The 25,753-nt window shown below is 41.2% G+C and overlaps 1 protein-coding gene across 2 annotated transcripts in view; it reads left to right on the top strand.

The window, feature by feature from the left end:
• The window catches only part of RERG (RAS like estrogen regulated growth inhibitor), a 97,890-nt gene that overhangs the window by 60,008 nt on the left and 12,129 nt on the right, over nucleotides 1-25,753 (top strand). For both annotated transcript variants that reach the window (XM_041398846.1, XM_041398845.1), the window contains exon 3: nucleotides 18,921-18,977. In XM_041398846.1, coding sequence (XP_041254780.1) covers nucleotides 18,921-18,977 — 57 coding nt within the window. The remainder of the gene's footprint in view (nucleotides 1-18,920; nucleotides 18,978-25,753) is intronic.

Raw genomic sequence — 25,753 nt, 5'->3', positions numbered from 1 at the left:
AAAACTTCCCCTTTTCTGTGGCTTTTCCAGGGCAGACCACCTGGCTCAAGGCAGGCTGAATTTGGAGCAGTGAGGGGCTGGAGGTTTTTAGGGCTTGCAGCTGTTTCCTTCAGGTGCTTGCAATGAGGGGGAAAGGATCTCTGTGAGGAAAGAAGGATTGTCCCAGGTGAGGATCTCCTTTCCTGCTGCCAGGGCACTCAGGGAGGGAAAAAGGGCAACAATTGCCCTCAGATTATTATTAGTAGTAGTAGTATTAGTATTATTATTATTAACAATACCAAGAGAGAGGGTCTTACAGTGCCCATTGCTAGCCTCACTCCTGTGAAGGAATGTAAAACAGAAGAGAATCTGCTTTTCAAATGCAGAGGGACTTCCACTCCTCTTTGATGAACAAACCGTAAAACAGAAGAGAATCTGCTTTTCAAATGCAGAGGTTATTATCTTTGATGAACAAACTGTGTAAACTGTAGATTGTAGTCAGGTATCCCCAGCAGCAGATCTACTTTCCTGGGATAGTTAAAGCAGGAATGAAACTGAAACCATTTTACTAAAATATTTGCATTGTTCCCTAGCCAGTTTTCAGGTTCCTGAGTTTTTCTACCCCACAGGTATTGCTCGAGCAACCACTCAGCTTTCCTGTTAGGATACCCCAAGCATGGAGAATTTTTAGGACACGATGAGGTACCTCATAAAAGGACAAATCAGCTGAGTAATTTGTTTTCAGCACTTCCCCCCAGACACACATCTCCCTTATTCTGTCCTCTCTCCTGAGGTGCACACCCCCAGAAGCTGCTGCCCCTGGAGATGCCCATCAGCACGTGCCCGTGGCCCAGCTGCTCTGCTGCAGGGTTCTTGCTTTGTCCCACATCTCCTGAGAGGAATCCGGGCTCTTCTTTGCAATCCACCTCATGCTGGAAATCTCCTGAGTGTTATTATACTCTGTAAGAGCTGACCTTTAAAAGTCAGTGGTGCAATGAAGCAATCTGGGCAGCTCTAGGCCAGCAGCTCAGCTGGTCCAGGAGAGACAGGAACCAGACAGTTCACTCCTGACTAATGCCATGACAGGAGGACAGGAGGGGCACCCAGACACTCTAATTAAACAGCAGCAGATCTGCTCAGCAGGCTGTTATGATTGAGTGCAAAGCAGAGAGACAGAGCAAGACGTGACAGAATCCCTGGGCTTGGTCCAGTTATGTGTCACAGCCATTTCTGGGGGGTTGTTGGCAGTAGTTTCTCATAAAGGTGGCAAAAGGAAGGGAAGGTGTCCAGAGAAATGGGGATCCATCACTGCCAATGCTCTGGCCTGAAGGCCTCTGTCTGTGCTCGCCTTATCAAAATCAATGCATTAAAGCACTTGCAGAATGGAAGAAAAGGTGGTGTGGTGAGGGGATTGCCTTCACTATCTGTGTGGGACTCCCTGCTCTGCTTTCAGGAATTCCTGAATGTCAGAAACAGCCCTGCATGCCATGGAGCCCCTGAGATCAGAGGAGTCAGCTGCTCAAGTCTGACCCTGAGTTTCTTTGCCACAGGTCAGGAGCCTCTGGCCAGTGCTAAATGGTCACTTCTCTCTCCCCCTGTCCCCTCTGCTTTAGATATGGACTCAAACAGCAAAGCAGGAATCCTGCAGAAAGGTGAACCTTGCAATTCTGTTGGAGTGGTGTGCTTTTTGTGGTGTGTCAGATGGCTGGAGTTGTGGACTGGCTGCATTTGTCCGTGTCTGTGCTTGCTGTCCTTTCCACTGGGGTTCTGCTGACATTTCTTGCTTCTTTCTCTCTCCTGCTCGCAGTAAATTGCCTCTGGTTCCATGCAGGCCTCTTCTGTTAACAAATGAAAAAGCTCAGACTTAAAATTAACTGCTTTTTACTTGTGTCAAATAGGGCAGGCCTGAATTTGGCTTTTATTTAGGCTGGTAAACTATTTACTCTGCAGTACAAATGGAAGTCAAAGCTGGTGGCTGCTGATTCTTTTGAACCCTCATTTCTCTCATCTCTTACTCAGAGAAGCAAAGTTTTCTGAACAGTTTCCTGTGAAAGAACCACATTTACTCACAGAGAGCCTTGGGCTGTCCCTAACCTTTGTACAGTATGCCAAAAAGACCCTTTCATATTCTCAAGGAACCCAAATATCCATCACGTTACTGAAAGATGAATATATTCTTAAATGTGGGCATGAGCTCCTTGCAACTCTTTACCCCAGGGACAAAAGTGCAGAAATTATTGGAGAAATTACCCTCGTGAGGCCAAAATAGCAAATAGATCCCTGACACATCTTAGATATCAACCAAAGATTCCCAGTTTTTTTGAATTTAGCTGATTGTGCAGGTGGCCAAATATATGTTTCAAGTCTGTTAAACTAGATGGCTGCTAAGCTTGGGAGCCAGTTTATTCAGGTTGAAGAACCTTGTTCAAAAACATTTAAAACTTCATACTGATTTCCCAGCTAAGGCTATGGAGTGCCTCTCTTGCTTGTCTTTTTTTTGGGCACTGCCAGTAGAATTTGCAGCTGAAAAGTATACTTCTTTCACTTGCAGAAAAACATTGTTAGCATGTTTTTTTCCTCTGAGGAAAAAAAAAACAACCTCTAAACACTTTGGTACTTGCTTCTGATTTATTTCTGTGGTTTGCACATCTGCTCTTCTGTCCCATATAACATACTCTTGTTCATCCAGTTCCATATCTATGCACAAAACTTCTAATTGATTTAAGTGGAAGCTGTAGGAATAATTACATGTATTGATATAAAACCTACAGTGAAGGTCTAAACTGACATAGATGCAGTAGAACTTGCAAAGCTAGTAGGGGGTGTACCTCCTCTTGGAAATAATAAAAATGACAGAAAATTCAAGTTGTAAACAGAGATTGAGAGCCAAAATTGTTACTATATGTATGTTTCTAGAGCTGCAAAAAAGTGCCAGGAAAATCTGATTAGGTCCTTATTTGCATCTGAAAATCTTCAGTACATTTATATTTAAGATGAATAAGAATTTTTGACTGAGGCTAATTTTGGAATTGGGCCTTTGGAAAAAACCTAACCTCACTGAAGCAATGGGGAAATCTGTCAAATACCTTTTAATGATTTCCTAATCTTTTAGGTCGGTGTCATCCAAACTTTTGACAACAATAGACCAAAAGATGTTGTAGGAATTTGCCCAGGTTGGGCTTTTGGTGACAAATATATACTTTATGGTCTTCCAGAGCAGTGGAAAGATCATTTTGCCAGGAGTAGGTGGAAAAGCAGCCCTGTACCAAGCCTGTGGAGCGACCACATCAACCCTCTTTTTATGATACTTTACTGACCAAAGGAGGGGAGAAAAACCCCATAATTCCGTCAATTCAAGTCCTGTTGGAGAGAAACATAAGAAAGTTTATCTCCTGCATAATCTTTTCAAATAGAATGAAAATAAATTTAATTTTACATAAGTCTTAGCCTTGTACTCTGTGTGGGTGGATCACAGCTGACTTGCCTGTGCTGGAGAATCAAGACTCAGATACAGAAATCTGAAGACCTGTGGGAAATATGGCCAGCACTGTTTGGATGAGTAAGAGGAAAGAAAGGATATGAGAACATCATTACTAAGAACTAGCTCAAACCTTAGTTAGCAGAGAAGTTTACATATTTTTTTGTCTAGTGTAAAAAGAAGGTCCTTCTGAAAAGGGCAGAAGAAATAGAGATCAGGCAGAATAAAAGGGAAGGTTGCCATGAAATTTCACCTAAATCTGAAGTATTTCAGGTTTTCTTTCACAAAATGGGAGGGCTCACTGAGAGGGAAATAGCCTAAAATGGCAGCATTTTCATTTAAAAAGTTCCAATCAGACCCCTACTGGCAAGGGCAACATAATGCTAACAAAACTCATTTTTCTTTACATACTTTTTCTACTCCCTTCAGCCACCCTGCCTTGTCCCCAGGCTGTGATTTCACTAAACCAGTGTTTTTACCATGGCCCATTTGGCACAGATTCCTGAGTGCCACCATGACACCTCTGTGGATTAATTCATTAATTGCCTGTTGTGGTTTACAGCACAGCCATCTGCCATTCATAAAACACTCTGGTCATGGTCCGGTGGGGCAAAAACCAGCTGAATCTGCTCCTAGCCAGCATTTTTTGTCCCTGTTTCCTTAGCTGTGTGGTTATGGATGTCTGTGGGATGCTGTTTTACTCCTCTGTTAGGCCATGTGCTTTCTTTAGTAGTTGGGTTGAAGATCTTGAGGAGAGAATAAATGAGGGTTTGGCTTAGTGAGAAGGCACTGAGAGGCTGGTAAGCACTTGGAGTGATGCCTTGGACCAAAAGTGGACAATTGCCTGAACCCTGCAGCAGTTATTGAGGAGTGGCTGGGATGCTCCCCAGCAGCACCATCCAGACAGCTGTGGAAGGGTCAGACACACAGGACAGCAATTAAAGATTAGGGAGAAAAAGAGTTTTTGAAGAGTTCTCCACCCAAAAAGTCAAAACTTGGCCTAGCAGTCCTTTTCCCAATGATTATTGAAGTGCTTTAGTAGTTTAGCCAGGTTTCACAAGAGAGAGACCAGGAGGCAGCCTATCCACACAAGAGCTGCTGGCATATAGCAGTTGTACTTTAATCTACATGCAAGATGATTTTCCAGGCACAGGCAAGCTTTCCTAAGCCATGAACAGCATAGGAAGAACTTGAAAAATCAGTGAAATATTTGCAAGAACCCTCACATAGAAGACTTTGGAGAGATGAGAAGCTCTCTCTTTAGGAGACTCCACTCTACAATTCAGGAACTTAAGCTAAGCCTCCTTGTTTTTAGCTATTTCAGGCTCTGGGATTTCAGTCTTAACTTCTTTCCTGTATGGTTGGGTCTGCTGCCCATATCAATTTGAGAAGATCTCTTCTCTCACTGCATCTAAACAACTCCCTGGGGCAGGAGCTTCAACCTACACAGAGAAAAGCTTTGATGACTCCAGTAGGTTGTGCCTCAGGCTGCATTGAAGGAAAGAAGAATTCAGCACAAAAGTCATGCCAGAAATATACCCAGCTGCACTGAGCAATGGCAGGGCACTTCCCAGCTGCTGAACAATTTAACAGCCCAATCCAAAATAGCCTCCTGATGCGTGTTTCACCAGGAATAATTTCAGTGGCACGTAAATTTTCTTCCCTTTCATTGTCAGCTTTCCAGGAATGTATGTTGCTCTTTTTTTTCCAGCACGCAGCTCTCTGTCTCAGTGGTTTATCTGATAGTAGTTTGCATTGGGCCTGATCTGATAGAAGCTGCTTCTCTGCTTTCCCAAATTCACAGTCCTGTTCTTATCTGCCCTAGCAATGCCTGATATATCTTTATATGTTGAACTTTATCTGGTTAAAATGAGAGTACGTTGTTTGCCCCTTTTCTAGCCTTAGAGCAGTGAATTATTCAGCTCTTCTTGCCACTCCTCTTGGGCTAAACCCTGAAGAATGGGAGGGCAGGGAATTCAGAGAATGGGGTGGAATAACAAAATTCCTGCTTGTGCTCTGATCTCCACGGCAATGGTGCGAGCAGGAGTTGCTGCTTTGACTGCTGGTGCTTCAAAGGGACTGCTGGAAATTTCAAACCACCTCTCACACCAGGGCAGCAGGTGGGGCAGACAGAGAGGAGCAGAGCAATGCTGCTGGGGGCCACAGGAGCAGGATTGCTGGGTTTTACTGTCTCCCCCTAGGGCTCCACCACATCTGCCCTGGGTGGATGAGCAGGAGGTGCCTCAGCCCTCCCAGGTGCTCTTCCATCTAAAGATAAAGCCTCCAGGGCAGGACACTACTTGTAGTAGATTTTAAAGACCATATCTCTTCCTCTATATGAAACCAAAACAGTAAAGGAGGGATTTAAGACTAGTTTAAAAAATAACCCTTGCTCCTGTAAAAAAGGTCAGCCAAGCTTCCAGCTTTGGCTGAGCTCAGCTGGAGCTGAAGAGTTCACCCCACCCACAGCAGAGTCATTTGTGAGACCACAAGGCTCATCTTTATCTCCTGGGGAGGCTGTGCCCGGGATGCAGCAGGAAAGTTAAAAATGCCATCTAAATTTGCTTCCTCTTTTAAAAGCAGTAGAGAACCAAGAGTTATAGACTATTCTTGCAGTCTGTAAGCAGCGTCTAAAGGTCCATTTGTGAAAGCATTGTTTCAGCATCCAAGTGCTATTTATATTTGTAAAACACTTCTGCTTTGTCAGCATCAGTCTATCTGCAGTGATAATCCATTTATACCAGCAGCAACAGCATTACACACAAGTTCCAGATGAAACCAGAGAATGGCCAGGGAAATGAAAGACCAAAATTTTCAACAGCTGCTTGGAGACTGAGAAAAGGAAGACAAGCTGCAAAAAAATTTCTAGAAATGCCCTAGTGTAAGAGAAATCTCCAGGTGTAGCAACAACAAACCAAATAACAATTAAAAAAAAATGAAAACAGACAAACAAGAACCAAGCAAACAAAAATCCATTTTGGGGAAAGAACATCTATCTTTTGAATCAGGAGAATTTAATTCATTCCAGATAGAGTCCATCCCCACACACAGGTGAATCAATATGGGTGGGTGGGTGGGTGGGTGCACTCAGAGGGCTACAGACTGGGGAGTGACAAGAGATATGGAGGGCAGGAATGGGTGGGATTACACTGGGAAAGGGCATCCTTTCAGCTCTACAACGTTTAAATACTTCTGGGCACCATGCTGGCTACCTCTCTGTTCTGCCAGGGACACTGACAGTGCTGAAAAGTGCCCATTACTGTGGGCAAAGCAAAATGTAAAGCACAGTGAAGCAAGGAATGTAAACCTCCTCTTGGACTGGCTCCCTAGTCACTGCCTCAGATTTCACCATGAGCAACTGAAGGTTTTTTAACTTGTTAAATTTGGAGTCCCAGGGCTGTGTTTCTTCACATCTGCGATGTCATTTTGAGCAGCTAAGCAAATGCAGATTACTGCAGCCACCCCAGGGCACTCTGCAGGGCAGTAACAGGAGAAAGAAATGTATACTGTGCTGTTCAGCTGCTGTCAGAGAGACTGGAATTGTTTATGTGCTCTCTGCTCACTCTGGAAAGAGCTCAGGGTGAAACTGAGGAAGTGTTCTTAAAACAAAGCATTAGAAGGAAAACTTAGCCCTGAGAGGTTTGTCATGCTGGCCTGAGAAAATAATAGAAGCTAATTATTGTATTTGCAGGGAATGCCCCAGTGAAGGCAGGAATGATGAGTCTGACTCCATGTTCTCAGAAGGCTAATTTATTACTTTATGATACTATATTATATTGAAGAATAATATACTAACTAAAGAATACAGAAAGGATACAGACAGAAGGCTAAAAAGATAATAATGAAAACTCCTGACTCTCTCCAGAGCCCTGACACAGCTTGGCACTGATTGGCCAAAGAGTGAAAATAATTCACAGCAGAATCCAATGAAACAATCGCCTGTGGGTAAACAATCTCCAAACACATTCCACATGTGAGCACAACACAGGAGAAGCAAATGAGATAAGAATTGTTTTTGGGTTCTCTGAGGCTTCTCAGCTTCACAGGAGAAAATCCTGGGTGAAAGGATTTTTTCCAGAGAATGTGAATGCCACAGCTAATATCATCATTAATTGCAAACTTCCTTGGAGCTGCATGATCTCTGAGCCCTGGCACTGCTGTCCACTGTGGTGGTGTGTGTCCACCAAGCTTCAGGATGGAGGGGAGGGTCCTTGAAGGGAAAGATCCCCTTGCAAAACTTCCGTAGGATCTTTCAAGTCCCCCTGGAACAAACAGGAACTTGGTGTTTTCAGCCTCATGTAAAAGGAATGAAGAAAATCCCATCACTAAGGTCACTTCAAAGTGGATAAACCACTGCATGAGATAATGACTGAAAGAGCCCTGAATATATGACTTGTTATATATCTTATCTGTGTAATTTCTATGGACAAGAGAATCTCACACAGATAACACCTCAGACTGTTGGAGCACAACTCATTATTCAGCATGGATAAATTAAGAAAAGCTCCCTCTTACTGCAGACTTTTAACTAAGTACAGTAATTGCTCAGCTGAGACCAGAAGAGCACTCCCTTTAGCTCTTGCACTCTGGGGAGGCAGGGCCAGGTCTCCTGGCAGCTGTGATGAACATCATAAACTAAGTTATGCTAATCCTCCAAGTTTCAGACTTGAGATAAGTCAGAGGTTTTACAGCACCCATTATCTACTACTGTGGCTTTTATTTTGTTTGAAGCCATGCAATGTTTATTAGCTGAATGCCCTTAAGCATTGAGAATGAAAGCAGAAATTTACCATTTAAATTTAGATCATGCTTCCCCCCTGTCACACACACACACATAATTTTAAAGTTTACTCTGAACTGTTCCCAGGATTGTGTGTCCAGATTCCAAGCAGAAGGCTAATAATAACCCCTACATTATTATAGGCACCAAATGGGTGCTCATAAAACCATAGCTGCAGCCAGAGATAGGAGATGATAGTTGTTTATCAAAACAATGAATTAGTTTAAATTCATTTCGTGCTGTCACTAGCACTGGGAACCAAGCACAGCACTCTGCAGCGCACTGACTGGACCACTTAGCAGTATTTATCCTTGCCCATGACAACATGGCCTTGTAGGCAATCACTGCTTCCAGGGTCTGGGATTAACCATCCTACTGACAGAGGTTGTATGGGATGAGCAGTGATGGGAGCCCAGGCAGAGCACCAGCTGGGCTTCAGACAAAAGCTGGCTTTGCTCACTGGTGGTTTGTGGAGCGTTGCTCTCCACCCACACCCGTTCCTCCAACCTGCTCCACAAAAGAGAAGTGATGCTGGGGTGATGCTCTGAGACACTATTAGGTACCAATTCCATCTCCCCCAGGGTGACTTTTCTGCCTCCAGGAGCAATCAGCAGCAGCACGTTAGGACACCTTTGCTCAGACTGAGCTTTTCTCTAATCAGCCTAATCATCTCTACACTTTGCAACACTTTTGTCTGCCTCCAGGAGCAATCAGCAGCAGCACGTTAGGACACCTTTGCTCAGACTGAGCTTTTCTCTTCGCCTAATCATCTCTACACTTTCCAACACTTTTGGTTTTACTGTGAGAAAGATGTGGTCCACAGCGTTTGCCTTCCATTGCACTTCAGTTGTTGATCACAGTGTTTCTATCATTCTCTTTTATCATCCTGCAGCACTGCAAACCCTACTGTGGAAATACCTCTTAAAAAGCTTCTCTGCTCCTCCTGCTGTGTCTCTTCATTCTCCAGGTGTAAAGGCAAAGCTGTTTGCTCTTTAAAAAAAATTAAATTCCTGGTACAACCAAAAGTTCAAAATTCCAGGTGGCTAGCAAATAACAGGAGCAGGTGCGTTTACAGCACAGAGAAAAGGAGGGAGGGGAAGAAAAAAAAGAGGCATAGCTAAAATATGAGAATAATATCTGATTTTGAAAAAGATGGGTTCCCCTGAATATTGTGTTGTGCACTGTGTTAAAAAGATGTAACATTTCAAGGCTCATATCATCAGAGTCATTAAAAAAAAAAAAGGAGGATCATTAAAAATCCATGAGTCAGTTTTCAATGTATTTTGTTGCCTTAATTCCTCATCTTCCTGGGACACAGGCACCTTCCAGGCCTGCATCCATCAACTGATTCAATCCTCAGTCATCAATCAATAGGGCTGGTGCAGACTTCTGGTGTTCACCTAAGCTCCAAAGCTTGTCAAAGAAACATGGAAAATGGCACAGGACACAGATCTTTCAAGACCTTCCTGAATACCCTACTCTAGCTGGATTGTCATCACAATGCAAAGATTTTCCAGGTTGTCTGAGATTTCCATGGAGCCAAATCCAGAAAGCCAAGGTGTGCATGCAAAAAAAAAGAAAAAAAAAAAAGGTTTATCACAGAAAAAGCCAGGGAACAGCTTGTTTTTAATTTGATGTAAGCTGCAGTCTATTTTGATGTAGTATACATAACTGCAAGTAAGTCAAGGAAATTATTATAGTCAGGCTGAGGAGAAGAGGGTGACAGCTGGTCTGTTCAGGCTCTGACCACACAGAAACACCCAGTGCTGTCTACCAACATGAGATACAGAGCCCTGCCTCCCTTAATGACATTTCTAGTCACCATTTGTGCTGCTCCATGCAGACTTAGTGAGACAGCTGTAGAGCAAGGCACTCTGACAAAAGTACTTTTCGTCTTGTGAAGATTACAAGTACAGGCAGTGATCCAGCATTAATGCCAGTGGCTTTACTCACTCAGTGTGCCAACTGCCCTCCCATTCAAACTGACTCACCAGAGCATGGTAAAACTATATTTTTTTAAGCATTTTGACTTAGTCTTAAGCTGCAAATAGTAAGTTGTGCCTTTCCAGCATGACTTTATCCTTACCAGAATATACCACGTCAAACAAAATGTCTTTTGCTCCCAGCCAGAGCAGCAGAAGGGATGTCGAAACTCCAGCACTCAGAACTATCAAGCCCTAACCCCAACAGGAGGCAGATTGGTTCTTAGAGTTCCTTAGGAGCAGCTTCCCCCTGGGCAGGGCTGGGATTTGTGGCCAGGTTGCTGCTGGCAGCCAGGATGCTCTCACAGGACAGCTGGGCCCTGCTGACCACTCCCTGCCCTGGCCAAGGTCTCACAGAAAACTCTCTTTAAAGTCTGTTGGAAACAGTTCTTCATCTCCTTGGTGCATGAGACCGTGCCCCCTCTCCTAGACCCTGGGAAAGTGGAGAAGGATGTGTGCACTAAGAAGGAAACAACTTCACCTCTCTCCCCTTTCTTCCAGCTCTTCCTACTCATCTCTTGGCTTCTGAGCATGGGAAGAGAGAAGGGATCAGACAGAAGGGAAGAGAGAAGGGATCAGACAAAAGCTAGAAGAGACCCTAAAAAAAACACCAAAAAACAAGGAAAAACCCACTCTCCCACAAAAAAAAAAAAATATTTCCAAAAAACCCCAAAAAACAAGGAAAAACCCCCTCCCCCAAAAAAAAAAAAAATCCCAACCCCAAAACAAAAACAAAAATCAAAACAAAACCCAAAAAACCAACCCAAAACAAAAAAAAAAAAATATTTCCAAAAAACCCAAACCAAACCAAACCAACAAACACACACACACACACAAAAAAAAAAAAAAAAAAAAAAAAAAAAAAAAATAGCAATATCACCACCAATATCAAAAAATCACAACAAAATCAAAATCCCCCACATCAGCACTGGCCATGTGTTCATGGCCTCTCTTTCTGGTGCTCAGGTGTGTTCCTCCCTGTTCACTGGCAGGGGATGAGGCAGCAGCTCCACACCATCCTAGGAGCAGTTCAAGGCATCTCCAAAATATCCAAAATTACTTATTCCTTCAGGTGTGTCATTCATGTTGGCTACACCCTATTTCAGGCTCAGCTCTGATGGAGTAAAATCAATTTTGAACCCTTTTGGCACACAGGAATCTGCTGAAGCCAAGGAGCTGGTGCAGGCTACAGCAAAATGTGTCTTTGCCTTCCCCCTGGAAGTGACACCAGGATAAAAGGATCCAATTAATCCCCCAGATTTCTCCAGTGGGATACAAAACAGCAGTGAATGAAAGAATAATCAGGGGCTAGTAAAGCTGGGTTTGTTTGTTTTAAATATGCAATTCCTAAATTGCAAGTTCTTTGAAGACAAATGGTGAGGTGTTGAGTAATTTCCTTTGAAAATCCAAAAAACCTAACCTCCTTGCAAAAAAATGGCCTTTCTGTTCAAAATACATTTACCAACAAAAATTCATGCATGCAAAAATTCTTTGACAATAACCAGATCATCCTTCCCTGGAAAGCATTATAGAATTCCCTCCTGTATCTCCTTTCTTTCTTTTTCCGTCTTAAATATGACAAACCAATTTGAGTTTGAGTTTTAGCTTTTTTTTTTGTTAGGGTTGGGATTAATTGTGTGAGACGGTATTTCTTGTTTGGATTCAGATGTTTATTAGTTTTTATCTCTATTATAGTTTTAAGTGTGAGTTTCACAGTACTTTAACAAATTTAAAAAAATGGAGTTGCATTTTTCTCTTTATAAGGATTTTTAAGAATAAATTCTCTAATTAAGAAATTACATTTAAATTAGTAGTTAATAACTACTTGTGATTCATAATGTGGATTTTTATGTAATTACACAATACTGCTTAAACTTATGAAGAAGAAGGTGGAGAAGAAGGATTAGCTTCTGGTTTTAAAATTTTTATCTTGTTTTATATCTATTGCTATATTTTAAACTTTTAAGTTTTCTGCTATGTGATATTACACACTTCTGTTCAAACTACACACTTATAATCTTAGTTTTGTCACTCAATTTTGGAAGCCTTCTCCACAGCCTCAGGTCAAATGCAGTGTTCTCTTGGGGGTCAGTGCCTGCCGGCACAGAAAGTCTGAAATTCTCAGTAACCAGAGTTCCAGCACATGTGTGTTAGTAATAGCACACCAGAAAGTTCAGGTTTCACAAACAGGGTGACAGAACGAGTTACACAATGAAGTCAGCAGGGAGAAATTATACAAGTGTGGATATTGCCCTAAAATGATCAAAACCATTGGACACACCAGCCTGATAACTTATCTTTCACAGGAGTGCAATAAACACTCATGTGAAATAAACAACTTTATACTGAAGTTATATGTTATTGAACAGGCTAATGTAATGTAAATTAAGCCTCCTGCTTGAGTTCCATGTTCAGCAACCTTTGTGGAAAAAAAATGCCTTGAGCACTGAAAGCAGTAGGGAGAGCATTACAACAAAATTCCTCCTGTTCAGTGAGGATGGGGTGAATGACTCCTAATCAATAAAAAAGTCTGGGTGAACTGTCCAGAGGAGCATACAAAGAAGTCCAGTCTCCTGTGAAGACAGTTGAGATGAATATGTAAATACACTGTGCCATGGACTTCCAGAATTTCAGATGAACTCCTTGAAATAGGTTATTTTTCCCCAGGCTCTTTCCACTGAGAAGTTCCTAAAATTGCACATTTCCCACAGAAGCAAAATGCAATTACATCTGAGATAGATGGAAAATGCCATTAACATAAGAAATACTCCCCAGAACCTTGTAGCAGAAATTGAAAAGTGACAGTGGCATGAAATACACTGACATTTAGTCAGGCTGGAATATGAATAACCTGATGGAGACTGCAAAAAAGCAGAGCTGAGCAGGAGTGTGGTCTTTGTCTCTTCCACAGTAGGATACCCTTTCCGAACAACTTGTGAAAAGAAGGTCAGTGATTGACATCTAATTGGACAACCTGCTGAATTATTATCTGAAACAGCCTTTGGAGTCCTACTGCCTTCACATTCTGCATGTAAAATATTGTCCACTGTAAAGATAAATCCAATCTACAGCACTTAATGTTGTACATTTGGAAGCTTTTTAGTGGTTTTGAAATACTAGAACGTGGAATGGTGGTTTCAACCATGATCCTGCAGTGGGAATTGAGATATTTGAGCCAGGTATTCCAGTCCTTTTATATTCCACCAGAACAAAAAGACATTTGAACCACTCTTGGTGCTCAGATTTGAACCCACAGAACTGAAGCCCTTTCCATCACCACTGAAGAAAAAGGTTTGCATTACACAGTGAGACCTCCTGAAAGGCAAAACCAGCACATTTCATCCCACAGCTGTTCAATCCTGGGCTGTATTTGCTGTAGCACTGTTTATATACACCTGTGTATACACACACACTGCTGCAGATAAATTGCTTTGTGATATATATAAGAGTATATACATTTGGCATTTATGTTTAATTGATCTTTATATATTAAAATGTACATTTAAATTTACATATACTTTTAAACTTACATTGGCAGTCAGCGGAGGACCTCCCTGTGCTGTTAAAGAAAAATTATCATAAACAGGAATTTTTCTGAACAACTTAAGACAGTGACTTAAAAATGCCTAAAACATGCAGAGTTTGAAACAGCAAGGCAGTGTGAAACAAAGCATTTTTATACTTCATTGAGTTTTCCCATATTTTTCTCACTGATCTTGCTCTGCTCCATTAGATTTACTGTAGGAAAAGTCTGGTTTGCTGCAGTAGGTCCCAACATCAGGAGCGACCATGGTGAGCAAACCAAGAGAGGAGGCAGAGACGTCCTGCTGTTGATGTCTCACCAGCCCTCATCACAGAATTGTCAGAGATCCCATCAGAGCTGAGTCAAACTCAGGCCCACGGGTGCAGAGCGAGGCACTGAGTGCGTGCTTACATCCCTGATGGATCAGAAAAGGACTCTGCTTTTATAAGTTCACACTTTCCCCCACACACAGACACCCCCAGATGACCTGCACTTCCAGAGGCAAATTAAATTCTCATGGTTTTGCCTTTAAAAGAAACCATTACCTCCTGAAGCATGGAGCTGTTTAAGGAGGCAGAGCATCACCTGCCAGAATCCAGAGCACTGCTATCCTGCAGGCTGGAGCTCACCCCATCTTCCAGGGGGGCTGAAATTCCAATACCTAAAGAGCTTCTGAGACGGTCAATGGGGAATGAACTCTCAAAAAAAAAAAATATTTTAAGAAATACTTCATTTCTGAAAGTGCCTTTTGATCATTAAAACCTTTGGTTTTAACCACTCTGGTGTCTCCTGCCAAGTGTGGTTTACTGATGACACATCATCATGGCACCAGGAATGGACTTGTTGATAAGTTAAATAATGGGACTAGTTTCAGACCATTTTTATAGCTGAAAATTCTCATGGCATAAAAGTGTCATCATACAGTTATTTCACTGTGGAAAACTGTTATTTTTCTTAGAATAACTTTGAACTCTGTAACTTTTTGGGAAGGGGGTTGTTTTTCAAATAAAACCCTGCTTCCTTTCTTACCCAAAAAACTCAGCTTGTATTAGCTGGAACGATACCAAATCCACTAAGATATGTATTCAGACAGATTGTAAATTTAGCTAGAGCATTTATATGTTACTAAATCCAAACAAAGATCTAAAGCAAGATGCAAAACATGACACACGCACAAAAAAAAGCTCAAAATATATGGAATGGGATTTTTAAAGCTGAGCAAGGGACTCAGCCACACAAGTTTGAAAGAAATTGATTAATTATGTGGTTGATAACCTTGGTTTATATGCCATGTTAAATCCTGGTATAACTTCATTGTTTTCAGTGGAGCTGCTCTGCAAATGTGTTTGACAGATAGTCATGATTCTTCTCCAAGAATAACTTCTGAGGCAGAAATTTTAAAACATGAGTGAATGAAAGTCCTGTGCCAAGTCCTACCCTAATTTATGCCATGTACAAAACAGCTGAGTTGGAAGTGAGGGTGTCAGGAAAGGCAGAAGGAGACATGAGTCTGTTCTTCCTCAGCTGGGACGTTACATCAATTCCCCTTGGTGATGGTCATGTCTCCAAACAACACAGCAGGAATCCACAACGCAGCTTGTGGGAGATTCTTTCCTTCCAAGCCTGCAAGTTCTTGTGTTTCACAAGCTCTAAGTGTTCAGGGAAGAGCCTGGACTAGTCTCAGTGGAGAGCCATGAAATTCACCCCTATGAACTACTGCATCAGTCTGAGCCTGGGCTGCTTCAAAATGAATTTGAGGATGAGCACTGGAAATGGCCACTTTAATATGAATATTGGAATTAGTCACTTAATTTAATCAGAAAATAATATGTTTCAGACAGGCTTGGTCTCAATGTTATTTTGAATCAAAACCCAGCATTTGGATTGGTTTTCTTTAGTCTGCTGGGTTATTTTGGGCTCATTATCAGCATTAAGCATGTTTAAGTAAAACTGACTGGTCCAACAGTACACACACCTTTGCTCAGGTGAGAGGGAAGTAATGCCCATCTCAAATCATCTTTTATGCAGCATTACTAAGGGCATGAGGGGGATTTTATTATTTTTCCCAAAGCATCATTTAAGCCAGCAGCAGACTGCTCCAGCTCTAAGCCTAGCGAATTGCTCATGTCCTCACTCCTGATTCTCTGCTGGCAGAGCTATTTTACAGCAAAATGATGTAATCTGGCAGTGAGTGAGCTCAACATAAACAGCATGGCTCCAGCAATACCCCTGCTCCAGGGGATCATTGCTGGGGCAGGAGGCACCAGCCAGCAAGTTGGTCTCCAGACTGACAGCCCAAGCACTTGGATGCCCTTCCCAGCTCTTCCCTCATTTCCAGTCAAATCAGGCAGCAAAGTCTCTCATACATTGCTTTAATACCCCACTGGATGTCAGAGGCCCATCTGCTGAGCACCCCTAATGAGGCAAAAGTGAAGACATATCCCATCCAACACGGTCTGCAACACTTATAAACAGAACAGGCTCTGGATCGAGAGCCTCTCACGCTCCCCCTCTGCAAAATGCAGCTAGCTGCTAATCTTCAGCCTCATAAAAATGTGTGGAAGTGAAAAGCTTTATAGGATGTGCTGTGACCACTGCCATGACAGAGAGCAGCAGGATTTTTGAAGGAATTTGACTGGGTCAGAAGCAGGGAGGCTGAGCAGAGCCAGCCTTGGAGGAGCAGCAGTCCTGCACAGCCCCAAAGTGCCCCAAAACAGACACAGAGCACATGGTTCTGGAGCTGGTTGTTCCTCACTCGCTGGGGTTGTGATAAGGGGGTATTTTCTTCCCTTCACTGGGCCTAAAGAAAAGGAAAGTATTTATAAAAATACTTTATTGGCAGAAGTGCCTAGCAAGTGGCTCACTGTGCTTTGTGTGCTCACCTCTGTGGTCTGACTGCACAGAGGCTGATTGCCATCTGACTGCATGGCAGCCACCTCCCACCCTTCTTTCTTTAGTTCTGCACCCTCCTAAACATGTCATTATTTATGTATTTGCAAGTGCTAGAGATAAATGCAGCCTAGCCTCCCCCTTCTCAGCAGAGCTGACACCTGTGATCTCTAATTCTTCACCTCTGCAGCACTGCACTCCTGCACCATTTCATCCTGTGTGCACAACTGGGGGTTTTGTACCCTGGGGATTTATGTAACCTGGGTTTCTCCTCCCAGGCTCATCTCAGCACCTCCAGCCCAGTTCTTCTTCTACTTCTTATGGCTTGGCCCCTTCTAATCTCTCATATTTGGGCACCTCCAAAATCAGCTCTTCTCCCTTTGTCCCTTCAGAGCTCTCTCTGTGACCTTAGTCATGCTTGACAGACTTCCAGTCCCTTCCATCATTTCTACTCCCCTCTGCAGCAATTTCCATTTACAAGTACAAGTTTATCATAAAATATGGGGAACAATTTTAAGTATAAAAAACACTGGACAGGTTTTTTCTACCTTTACTCTTTCTTCATTAGCTTCTCGAGGTCCAGGCACAGGCTCAGGCTCTGCCACACAGGTAGCTCATCACTGCTTCTCCTTCAGAATATATCTCTGAAAGCATTTTTTAATTCTTTAAAATTTATAAATAAATTTTTAAAATCTGTTTGATTTTTTAAATCTGTTTTAACTCATTTTAAATCTGTTCAAATTCTCAAAATCTGTTTTTAAATATGTTCTTGACAAAGAAGCCAGTAAGAGAGAATCTATTACTAGCAATTAGAGAAGAATCATGACCAAACTTTCAAAACAACAAAATGCTTGAACTATTCCAGCTATGATAAAAGGTGCAGGAAAAAAGTCCTGGTGCAACATCACCATGGATGGGAAATTAGCTACAAAGAGGTCATCTTGTTTTGTTATGGAATTGAAGTTAAGGACCATGACTTTAAAAGTTACTTTGACTAAGAATTGCCACGTCTACTCTGAGGAACAAGGATAGCATTTCAGCAAAGCCTAAGCAAGAAAAACATTAAAAAAAAAAAAAAAAAAAAAAAGAAATCAAAGTACAATTTCCTAAGGAAAATAGAAACTTAAAATAACACCAAATAGAAACTTAAAATTTCAAATTGCTTCTTGTGTGGTGATCTCATTTCCTTAGGATCAGCTTCTCATTAGCCCTCCAAGTATGAGGAGGTATATTAATCTTCTTAAAACTAATAATCTGATTGCCTGATTAAGGAAATCTTGGTTCATTAGATTTATTCTGCAGACTCTTGCCTTATCCTACTGTTGGGCATAGAAGTCTGGGATGGAGAGCATTCTCCTGGCTTCAGTTTTGAAAAGGATCAGAACGGGGTTTTATTGTCCACCTTCAACCAAAAGATGGGACAATCATATGAATCTGATGACAATCAAAAGTTTTCCTGTAGCTATAATTGCTGCACTCATAGCTTGTGATATCTCTGGCTTCATTTGCAGAAAGGATTTTGGATGGCTTGCAGGGGTAAATGATTCATTTGCATCACTAGAAATTCAAAGCACTGCTTGGTTTGAAATTCAAGAATAATCAAAGTCTATATAAGTTGTTTTTAAAGGGTTTGGAGGGATAGAAAAATTTAAATACAAGAACATAAGTAGCAAGATCTTATCCTACAAGCTGAAACGAAGAACTACCTGTCCACTGCTCCAAAATCTAAACCTTTTTTTTTCTATTTCCGCAAATTGATTAATAACGTGTCTCGACCATTGGTTTGAAATATTTAATCTGTTTTCTTCGAGTGGGCAAAATGTGGAAATTAAACTGTTACAAGGAAGGCATGCCAAAACAGAGAAGGAAGCTATTTAGCCAGTTATTTCTGCCTTACAAGGTTTACAATCCAAAGGCAAGTGTTCAGGAATAAAATTATTTTGATCAACCCCTCATTTTGAAGTGTCAAAGCTGGCTCCAATGCTGCCAACACTCTCCCCACTGGTTATAGGATACCTAAAGCATCCCACGAAGTTGCTTTAATGCTGCAAAAAGTTTTTTGGTTTGTTTGTTTTGATTTGTTCTGTTGCCCCCATCCAAAAGTGGAAAGTGGGCCACAGTGACAAGTTCTCGCTCAAGTGCCCCAATAATCAACCCTGACTCCTGCTTACACCTCAGGGGAGCTGCTACCTGTCCACTCACACAGAAAACTTTGCTGGGAAAGCTTTAAAAACAATCTGTTTAGTTGATGCCTTGTCCTTCTGACCCGAAATCTCTTTGTCCCTGCAGCTCTCGTGGTGCGCTTCCTGACCAAGCGGTTCATCTGGGAGTACGACCCAACGCTAGGTAGGTGGTTTGTCCTGGAAGCCTGCTCTGGAATAATGGCATGGCTGAAGCACTGGAATCACAGAGTTAAAATTCCAAGCCTCAGTCAGCCTCTGAATCTGCTGCAAAAAATCTTCTCTGTGGTCATTTTAAGCTGGAACAAATTGTTGCCTAAGATGGTAGAAGAGAGAAGGAGCAGACAAAGGCTGAGTTAGTGTGTGGGGCACATTTCTGCCCACTCAGAAATCCAGGGGAATTCTGCCTTTGAAACAAATTGCTTCAGCATTAAACTCTTCAAATCATTTAGTGTGAGATCAGTCTTCCCCTTTTGAATAACCCAAATGTCTTCTGCTGGAGAATAAGATGACTGAGGTACAGATCTGTGCTCTGGGATAGAGATGTTAAAAATTCAAAAAAAGGTTTTTACAGCCAGCCTACCTAGACTTAGATAATTTTTTGGTCCTCATTTTCAAACATATATTATCTCTTAGTTTTTGGGTGACCAGATAGGGGCACCAATCAACTAAAGGGCATCCACATGTCCCTTCCACTGCTCCCACTTAGCTCTGTTGGGTCTGGCATTTTCAAGAAACTGGCTCAGATATCTAAAAAAACCTGTTGAACAGTTCTCCTGAATTAGAGGTTTCACTTAAAATTTGTTCCAAGGTCAATTTTTCTTAGTGTTTCTTAAATTAGCATATATTTAAATGCTCTGCAAATCCAGGCCAAGAAGTCCAAGAAAAGGCATTAACTTCTTAGAAGGTGCCTTCAGTACTTCAGGACTAAATAATTCACACATAAAGGGCTGGAAAATTCTCTTTTCTCCAACAATATGTTTCCCTCTCCTTCCTTTGCAGGCTCCAATACAGATCATACAGTTAAATACCAATTTCTTTATTAATGTTCTTTCCTTAAGAGGTTTCATTAAGGAAATAGAAAATGCCATAAAACTGCACAGCAGAAATGAAGTTTAATATATTGTATTACAGAACCCAGGCAGCCCTTTGTAAAAGGCAAGTATCCAGGATTTTTGTTTGGCAAAATGGAGAGATAACAGATATCAAACTCCCATCTTGGGAAAATAAACCTGGGCAAAACCTGAACTCAAATACATTCTTTTATCTGCTCCTATCAATGTAGTCCTCAGTGAATTATGTGTCAGCTGCCTTGTGCTGCACAGTGGAATGTTCAACAGAATGTTCCTTTGGTATTGTTGGTGTTAGTACTTTACATTTCTAGCACTAGTACATCATTCTAAGAACTTGACAAGAGGTTTATAAAGCCTTCTCTGTCAGTGCAGTCCAAGTTCATCAATTTCTTACAGGGCCACTGCTTGCAAAAGCATCCTTTTTGCCTTGTTTAAGCACACAAATGAAGTTATTAGCAAGCTACAAGGTTTATTATTATTTGCCCCATTATGAGGGCCCCATGCCCTTTTTGCTCTACAAGGCTTGACATTTGTTTCTGTTTTACAAATGAATACAATTGCAAATTACTGTGCCCCTCAGGAATCTAATTGTCTTCTCTTTGCAGCAAGGAAAGCTTTCGTGCAGGCAGCAATAAACTAAAAAATTAAATCTCTTCTGACTTACTGAATTCTACATCACCATTCAGTCTAGAGAATAATAGCTTAAATTATGTATTATAGTCATTGTGATGCTCAGCTCGCTAGGTTGCTCCGAGGAAAAGGTTTGAGAAATTCAAAAGCTAATAAACTATTGTCAAGGAGCTATTTCTTAATCACAGAAATCTCTAGTGGAAGCTGCTCACCAAGAGATTGTTTTGTAAACTATTATTTTATCGAACTACAGATCACAATGGGATTCAAAAAAGGTCCTGAGGTGTTAGAGATGACAAATAATCTTGAAATTGTAACCACTATTTAAGCCTTCAGAGATCAATGAGAAAGAGACTGTACCTTGAAAATCTTTCAAAACCAGTGCCTGAAAAAATGCATTTCTGTCTCTTAGCATTGTCATCCTGCAGTGATTTGGTGTCCAGTTGCCTGTAAACATCTGAATTCACTGAGAAGTTTCAGCAGAATAGATTCATTTCTTCTCAGCAGTCATGGGCTGGCAGTTCTGTGGAAAGAGGGATATCATGCTCAATCAGTATGAAAAATTAAAGTTGTGTCAGTGAGGATAATTTCCTCAACTGGGAGAAATAAGCAGCTTTGTCAAGTTATTCTAAAAGGACAGGAGTAAAACAGATGCAAACCATCCAGCTACTAAGCAACGGGAGCTTTTGCCAAAAATCACTGGGGCTGAGACAAAAACATCAAATTTATAGTTTATTTCTTATGTCAAGTTTTCAACCACCCATTAGCCCTCTGATGCAAGCAATCCCCAGACAGTTCCTATTTTAAGGAAAGCTTTCACCAAGCTGTTCAAGGCCTGATGGAAATTCAACATTAACCTAAACTAAGCACCGTGTTTGAAAAAAACCCAACTATTCCTCTTTTTATTCAAGGGTGGCACATTTTAACTGGAAGGGAAAAAACACACCTTATAAATATTCCTTACTATTCTAACCTGCCAGAAGAAAATGAAGGGCCATATTTTTAGCAGCACCTGGATGGAATGCTGTACCACCAGGAGCCAAATTACCAACCACAAAATAACATTTTCTGGTGGGAGGAACATCACTGAGCCCTGCAAGCTTTGGAAAACAAAGCTGCTGCTGAAGTCAGGGCTCTGCAGCTGTGCCACTTTTGTGCAGATGTTGGATCTGTGCAACCACTGGCAGGACAGCTGCATCTTCACCAAAAGTACATCTCACTCTCTGCTTTTTATTTAACTGTTCTCAGCCAAAGGGCAACAACCTCAGCAAAGGTCATTTTCTGGGGAGTGTTAACCACCAGCCTTGACTTCTCCAATATTTCTGTTTAACTGGCAACTCATTGTCACCATCTAGGCATGTGGATTTTGTTTGCTTTTCCAAAAGGTGTTAAATTCCTCAAGGTAAATTCCTACCTGGCATTATTAAGGTGAATGTGTTTCCACATCCATCTTCATTTACAGAAAGTTGCAGCTATCTGATATTTTCAGCAGAATTAGATGAAAGAGCTCTATGCAGAAATAGGGCTGGAACAGCACATTTTAAAGAATACATGCAGTTGTTTTCTAAAATATTAAATACATAAAGAATTCAGCATTAAACTAGTCTTCTTTTACTAGTTAAATATACACTGAGAAAGGGGATTCAGTTCCCACATGGATTTCACCAAAATTCATTAATGTTTACATGTTTTTAAATAGAACAAAACTTGAAAAACATATCAACAACCTCAGTGTGATGTTAGAAAGCCTCAAAATGTTTGGCCTGGGTAGGGACCAGTGAAGTCACACTCTTGTCATGAATGTGGGACTCTCATGGGCCTCAATGACCCCAGGGCTTGACCCCATAATTTGCAGGGATTTCAGCAGGGAATAGCTGCTCTCCCCAGTCCCAGTAAATTGTAATAACAATTTTTGAGTCTGCATCTCAGCAATTCCCCCAGGATGTGCTGGCAGTGCCCAGAATTTATGGTGCCTTCAGATGAGCTCAAAGAGGGAGAGATAGTGTGGTTCACTTTGATATTTAATTGATTTTAAAATTGGAGATGCTGAATCAGAGTAATCACAGAATCTGCTGAATTTATTTTTTCCTGGGAGGCAAAAAAAAAGGAGGAGAAAGCCCAAAGAGCCATCACAGCAGCAGACAGATAGAGGGCCTGCAGAGAACTTCATGGGCAGCAGCAAATTTCCTGCCTCCAAAAGCCATGACATGCATGGAGAATCTCCTGGATAAAATGTTGAAAGAAGAAAATTCATCATTGCTATGACTGAGCACTTCTAAAAATAATTTTGCATCATTTCTCTGAGAACACATTTGTTGTTCCACCAAAACCTGAACAATTTGTTTAACTAGAAACAGAGCTGGGGTATCTAACAATTGGGAGGGACAAAAAATCAAAACAAAACAAGAAAACCCTCCTAAAAACCAAAAGGGGGAGTATTATGAACTATGTTTTATCATTTGTTTTGGATTAGCATTTTTATGTATAGTTGGGAGAATCAAGGGGTTCCTGAGGCTCAAGGACTTAAACATCAATTTTTGCTATATAGGAAACAACCCCAAACAAATAAAACCCCAGGTAAATGCAGGAGACAGGCTCCAAGTTCTTTTCTTGTTTCTGTAACTGATTTGTTGTCTTCAGTCTCTCTGCCTCAGTGTCTCACCTCCAAAATCCTTCATCTTACAGAAGCATTGCAAATCCTTAGAGTAACTGATACTCACATTTAAGCCACTCATCAAAGGCACACAGAAACACCAAGGAAAGCCTGGATTTGAAACAAAAATCTACTTCTATCAGCAAACAAGGAGATGATATTTTTGTTGACCTTTCTAAAAGTGTCTTGGCTTTCTCACACTGCCCCTAGATGTCTTTCTCCAGCTATTCACACATTTCATATGACTTTGGCAATCCTCTGAAAACTCTGTCTCAGCAGATGATCAGTAGAGCAGGACATGACAGATTGTGTATGAAGGCAAAGGACGACAGAAAGCAAAGTTTATTTAGTTTGAAAGGGATAGAGAGAAGACTCTTCACTACTTTAAAGGAGTAGAAGTAACTGTAAGAATTAGATCAGATTAATAGTGACATTTTTGAAGAGTATTTCTTGTGACTATATCACAATTTCTGTACAGGTTTTTGTTCACTCTTTTTTCTCCCCTGGCAGAATAAAACACTTGAACAGTGTTTCTATAAAGTCCTATCTAATGCCACATACAGACAGCCCATAAAAGACCCTCAAACATGGGTAAGATGTGTAGGCATCAGGAAAGCAAGAAAGATAGGAGACAAAGTTGTAAAAATTGCTTAAGGAAGGAGACAGAAATGTCTCTTAGAGCCCTGAATTCTCCCAGAGCAGAAAACTAAATCTCCTACAGACGAGCTCAAGATTTGCAAATGACACCCCTGTGGCAAGAACAGCAGAAACAATTTTGTGAAGGTATTTACACTGGCAAGGAGGCTTTTCCCGCTGGAAAACTTCTTGCAAGGATGATTATTTTTACATTAGAAGGGCAGTTTTTCTTACATCTACAGCCAGGGGGTTCTGTTAGCAACACAGTATCATTCAGGAATCACAAGGAAAGGGTGGAGGTCCCATACAGGATATAAATAATATGGCAAAACTAGCAAATAACGTTGGCCTGAGTTTGTTTTCTGCACTGGATGAATACAGGTCTGTATGAACAGTGAAGTAGGAATAGATCAGAAATATATCCAAACTGGCTTTCATCAAAATGGTTGAGAACCAGAAACAGCTTAGCTGTGGGAATCAGGACTCACTAAAGAGTAGAAGCTAATATAATTATATATTTATTATTTTTTAAAATAAAACTATATATATAATATTTAATATAAATAAATAAAACAATATAAGTGTATATCTATAATATATTATAGTCAATATTCATTATATAATCGTATAATATTATACAATTATAATATTACATAAATAATTATACATATTACATAAATAATTTATATTATTTAGTATAATTTTTTCTATATTATAATATATCCTGGCAAGAGAAGATAAAATAACTATCTTTTTGGGACAACTTTGTGCCACCAAAGCCATGATAAAGAGCTCAGATCCAAATACAGCTCTCCAGGATTGTCTTTGCTGTCTGGTTTATTCAGCTAACACATTGTCTGGACATGTGGAATACCATGTGAATACAAACTCCTGATCCCCGGGCTTGCCATCCCCGCTGCAGATCCCAAGTTAAAGAAACATTGTGCACTGTGGGCTTTTTTTTTTTAGTTTTCTTGACTGGTGTCTTACTCAGCAAGTTTGCCCTAACACTCCTGAAGGTTTAACTGCCTGTCTCCAGCACAAAAACCCAGCAGCAGAGGGAGAAACTGCCCAGACAGCAAACAGAGCTTCTAACAGAGCAGCCCAGAGTATTTATAGGTGTTTATAAATCATTAACTGGTGGCCCCTGCAGCCCTTGGGTGCAAGGGCTGACAGCCTTTAAGGAAAGCAAGCAGCTCCTGGTGGAAAATAACCATTTCCTACAGGGAGCAGAGGAGCAGGGAGTTCTGCCACCCTCTTGCAGAACTTTTCCTTCTGCATATTTCAGCTCAACAGCCGTGCTGACAGCTCCAGCTGGTCCAAGCCCAGGCTGGCAGTGACACAGGTGCTCCTGAGCGGGCTCTGATGGTGACCATCATTTGGGGCTGGGAGGAAGGGCTGCCATGACAAATGTGTAGGCACTTTATAAATCACTGGGAAACAGCCTTCTTCTCAAGCCAGATCCCAGCTATTCGTATCCTGGATTTTTATTGACAAAATTACTCATTCCTTCTGCTTCAGTGCTTAAGGGATTCAGTCCTCGGCTGTCTAGGTTTTGCCTTCCTAGGCATCTTCCTGTGATCACATTTTTCCTACATCAAAACAGCAGAAACTTTATTTAACTTGATATACTTTTAATATGCTGCATCATTTTTACTGTGCTCTTCAGCAGGAGGAATTGATACTGAATGTATTATAGCAATGAGCCGTGAAAGTATTCCCAGTTTCTCTGAGGTGTTTCTAAGGAAATGGACTCATATGGCCTAAAGCACCTTAAAACACCAACTCTGGCTTCTAAAATTCTCAACAAAGTCTTGAAATGATGAAATTGTAATTGAGAGCAGCAACAGAAGATGCTTACAATAACAAGGGAAGCAGTTATCTGAAAATGTGGTTTGTTTTCTTTCATATGAGTCTCAAGATGAAGATATTCCTGATGCCAGTAATAAA

The sequence above is a fragment of the Onychostruthus taczanowskii genome, unplaced genomic scaffold, assembly GCF_017590055.1.
Source record: "Onychostruthus taczanowskii isolate IOZ18803 unplaced genomic scaffold, ASM1759005v1 scaffold15, whole genome shotgun sequence".
Lineage (NCBI taxonomy): Eukaryota > Metazoa > Chordata > Aves > Passeriformes > Passeridae > Onychostruthus > Onychostruthus taczanowskii.
Note: the sequence above shows the minus strand (reverse complement) of the source record. Positions and strands in the feature narration are given on the sequence as shown.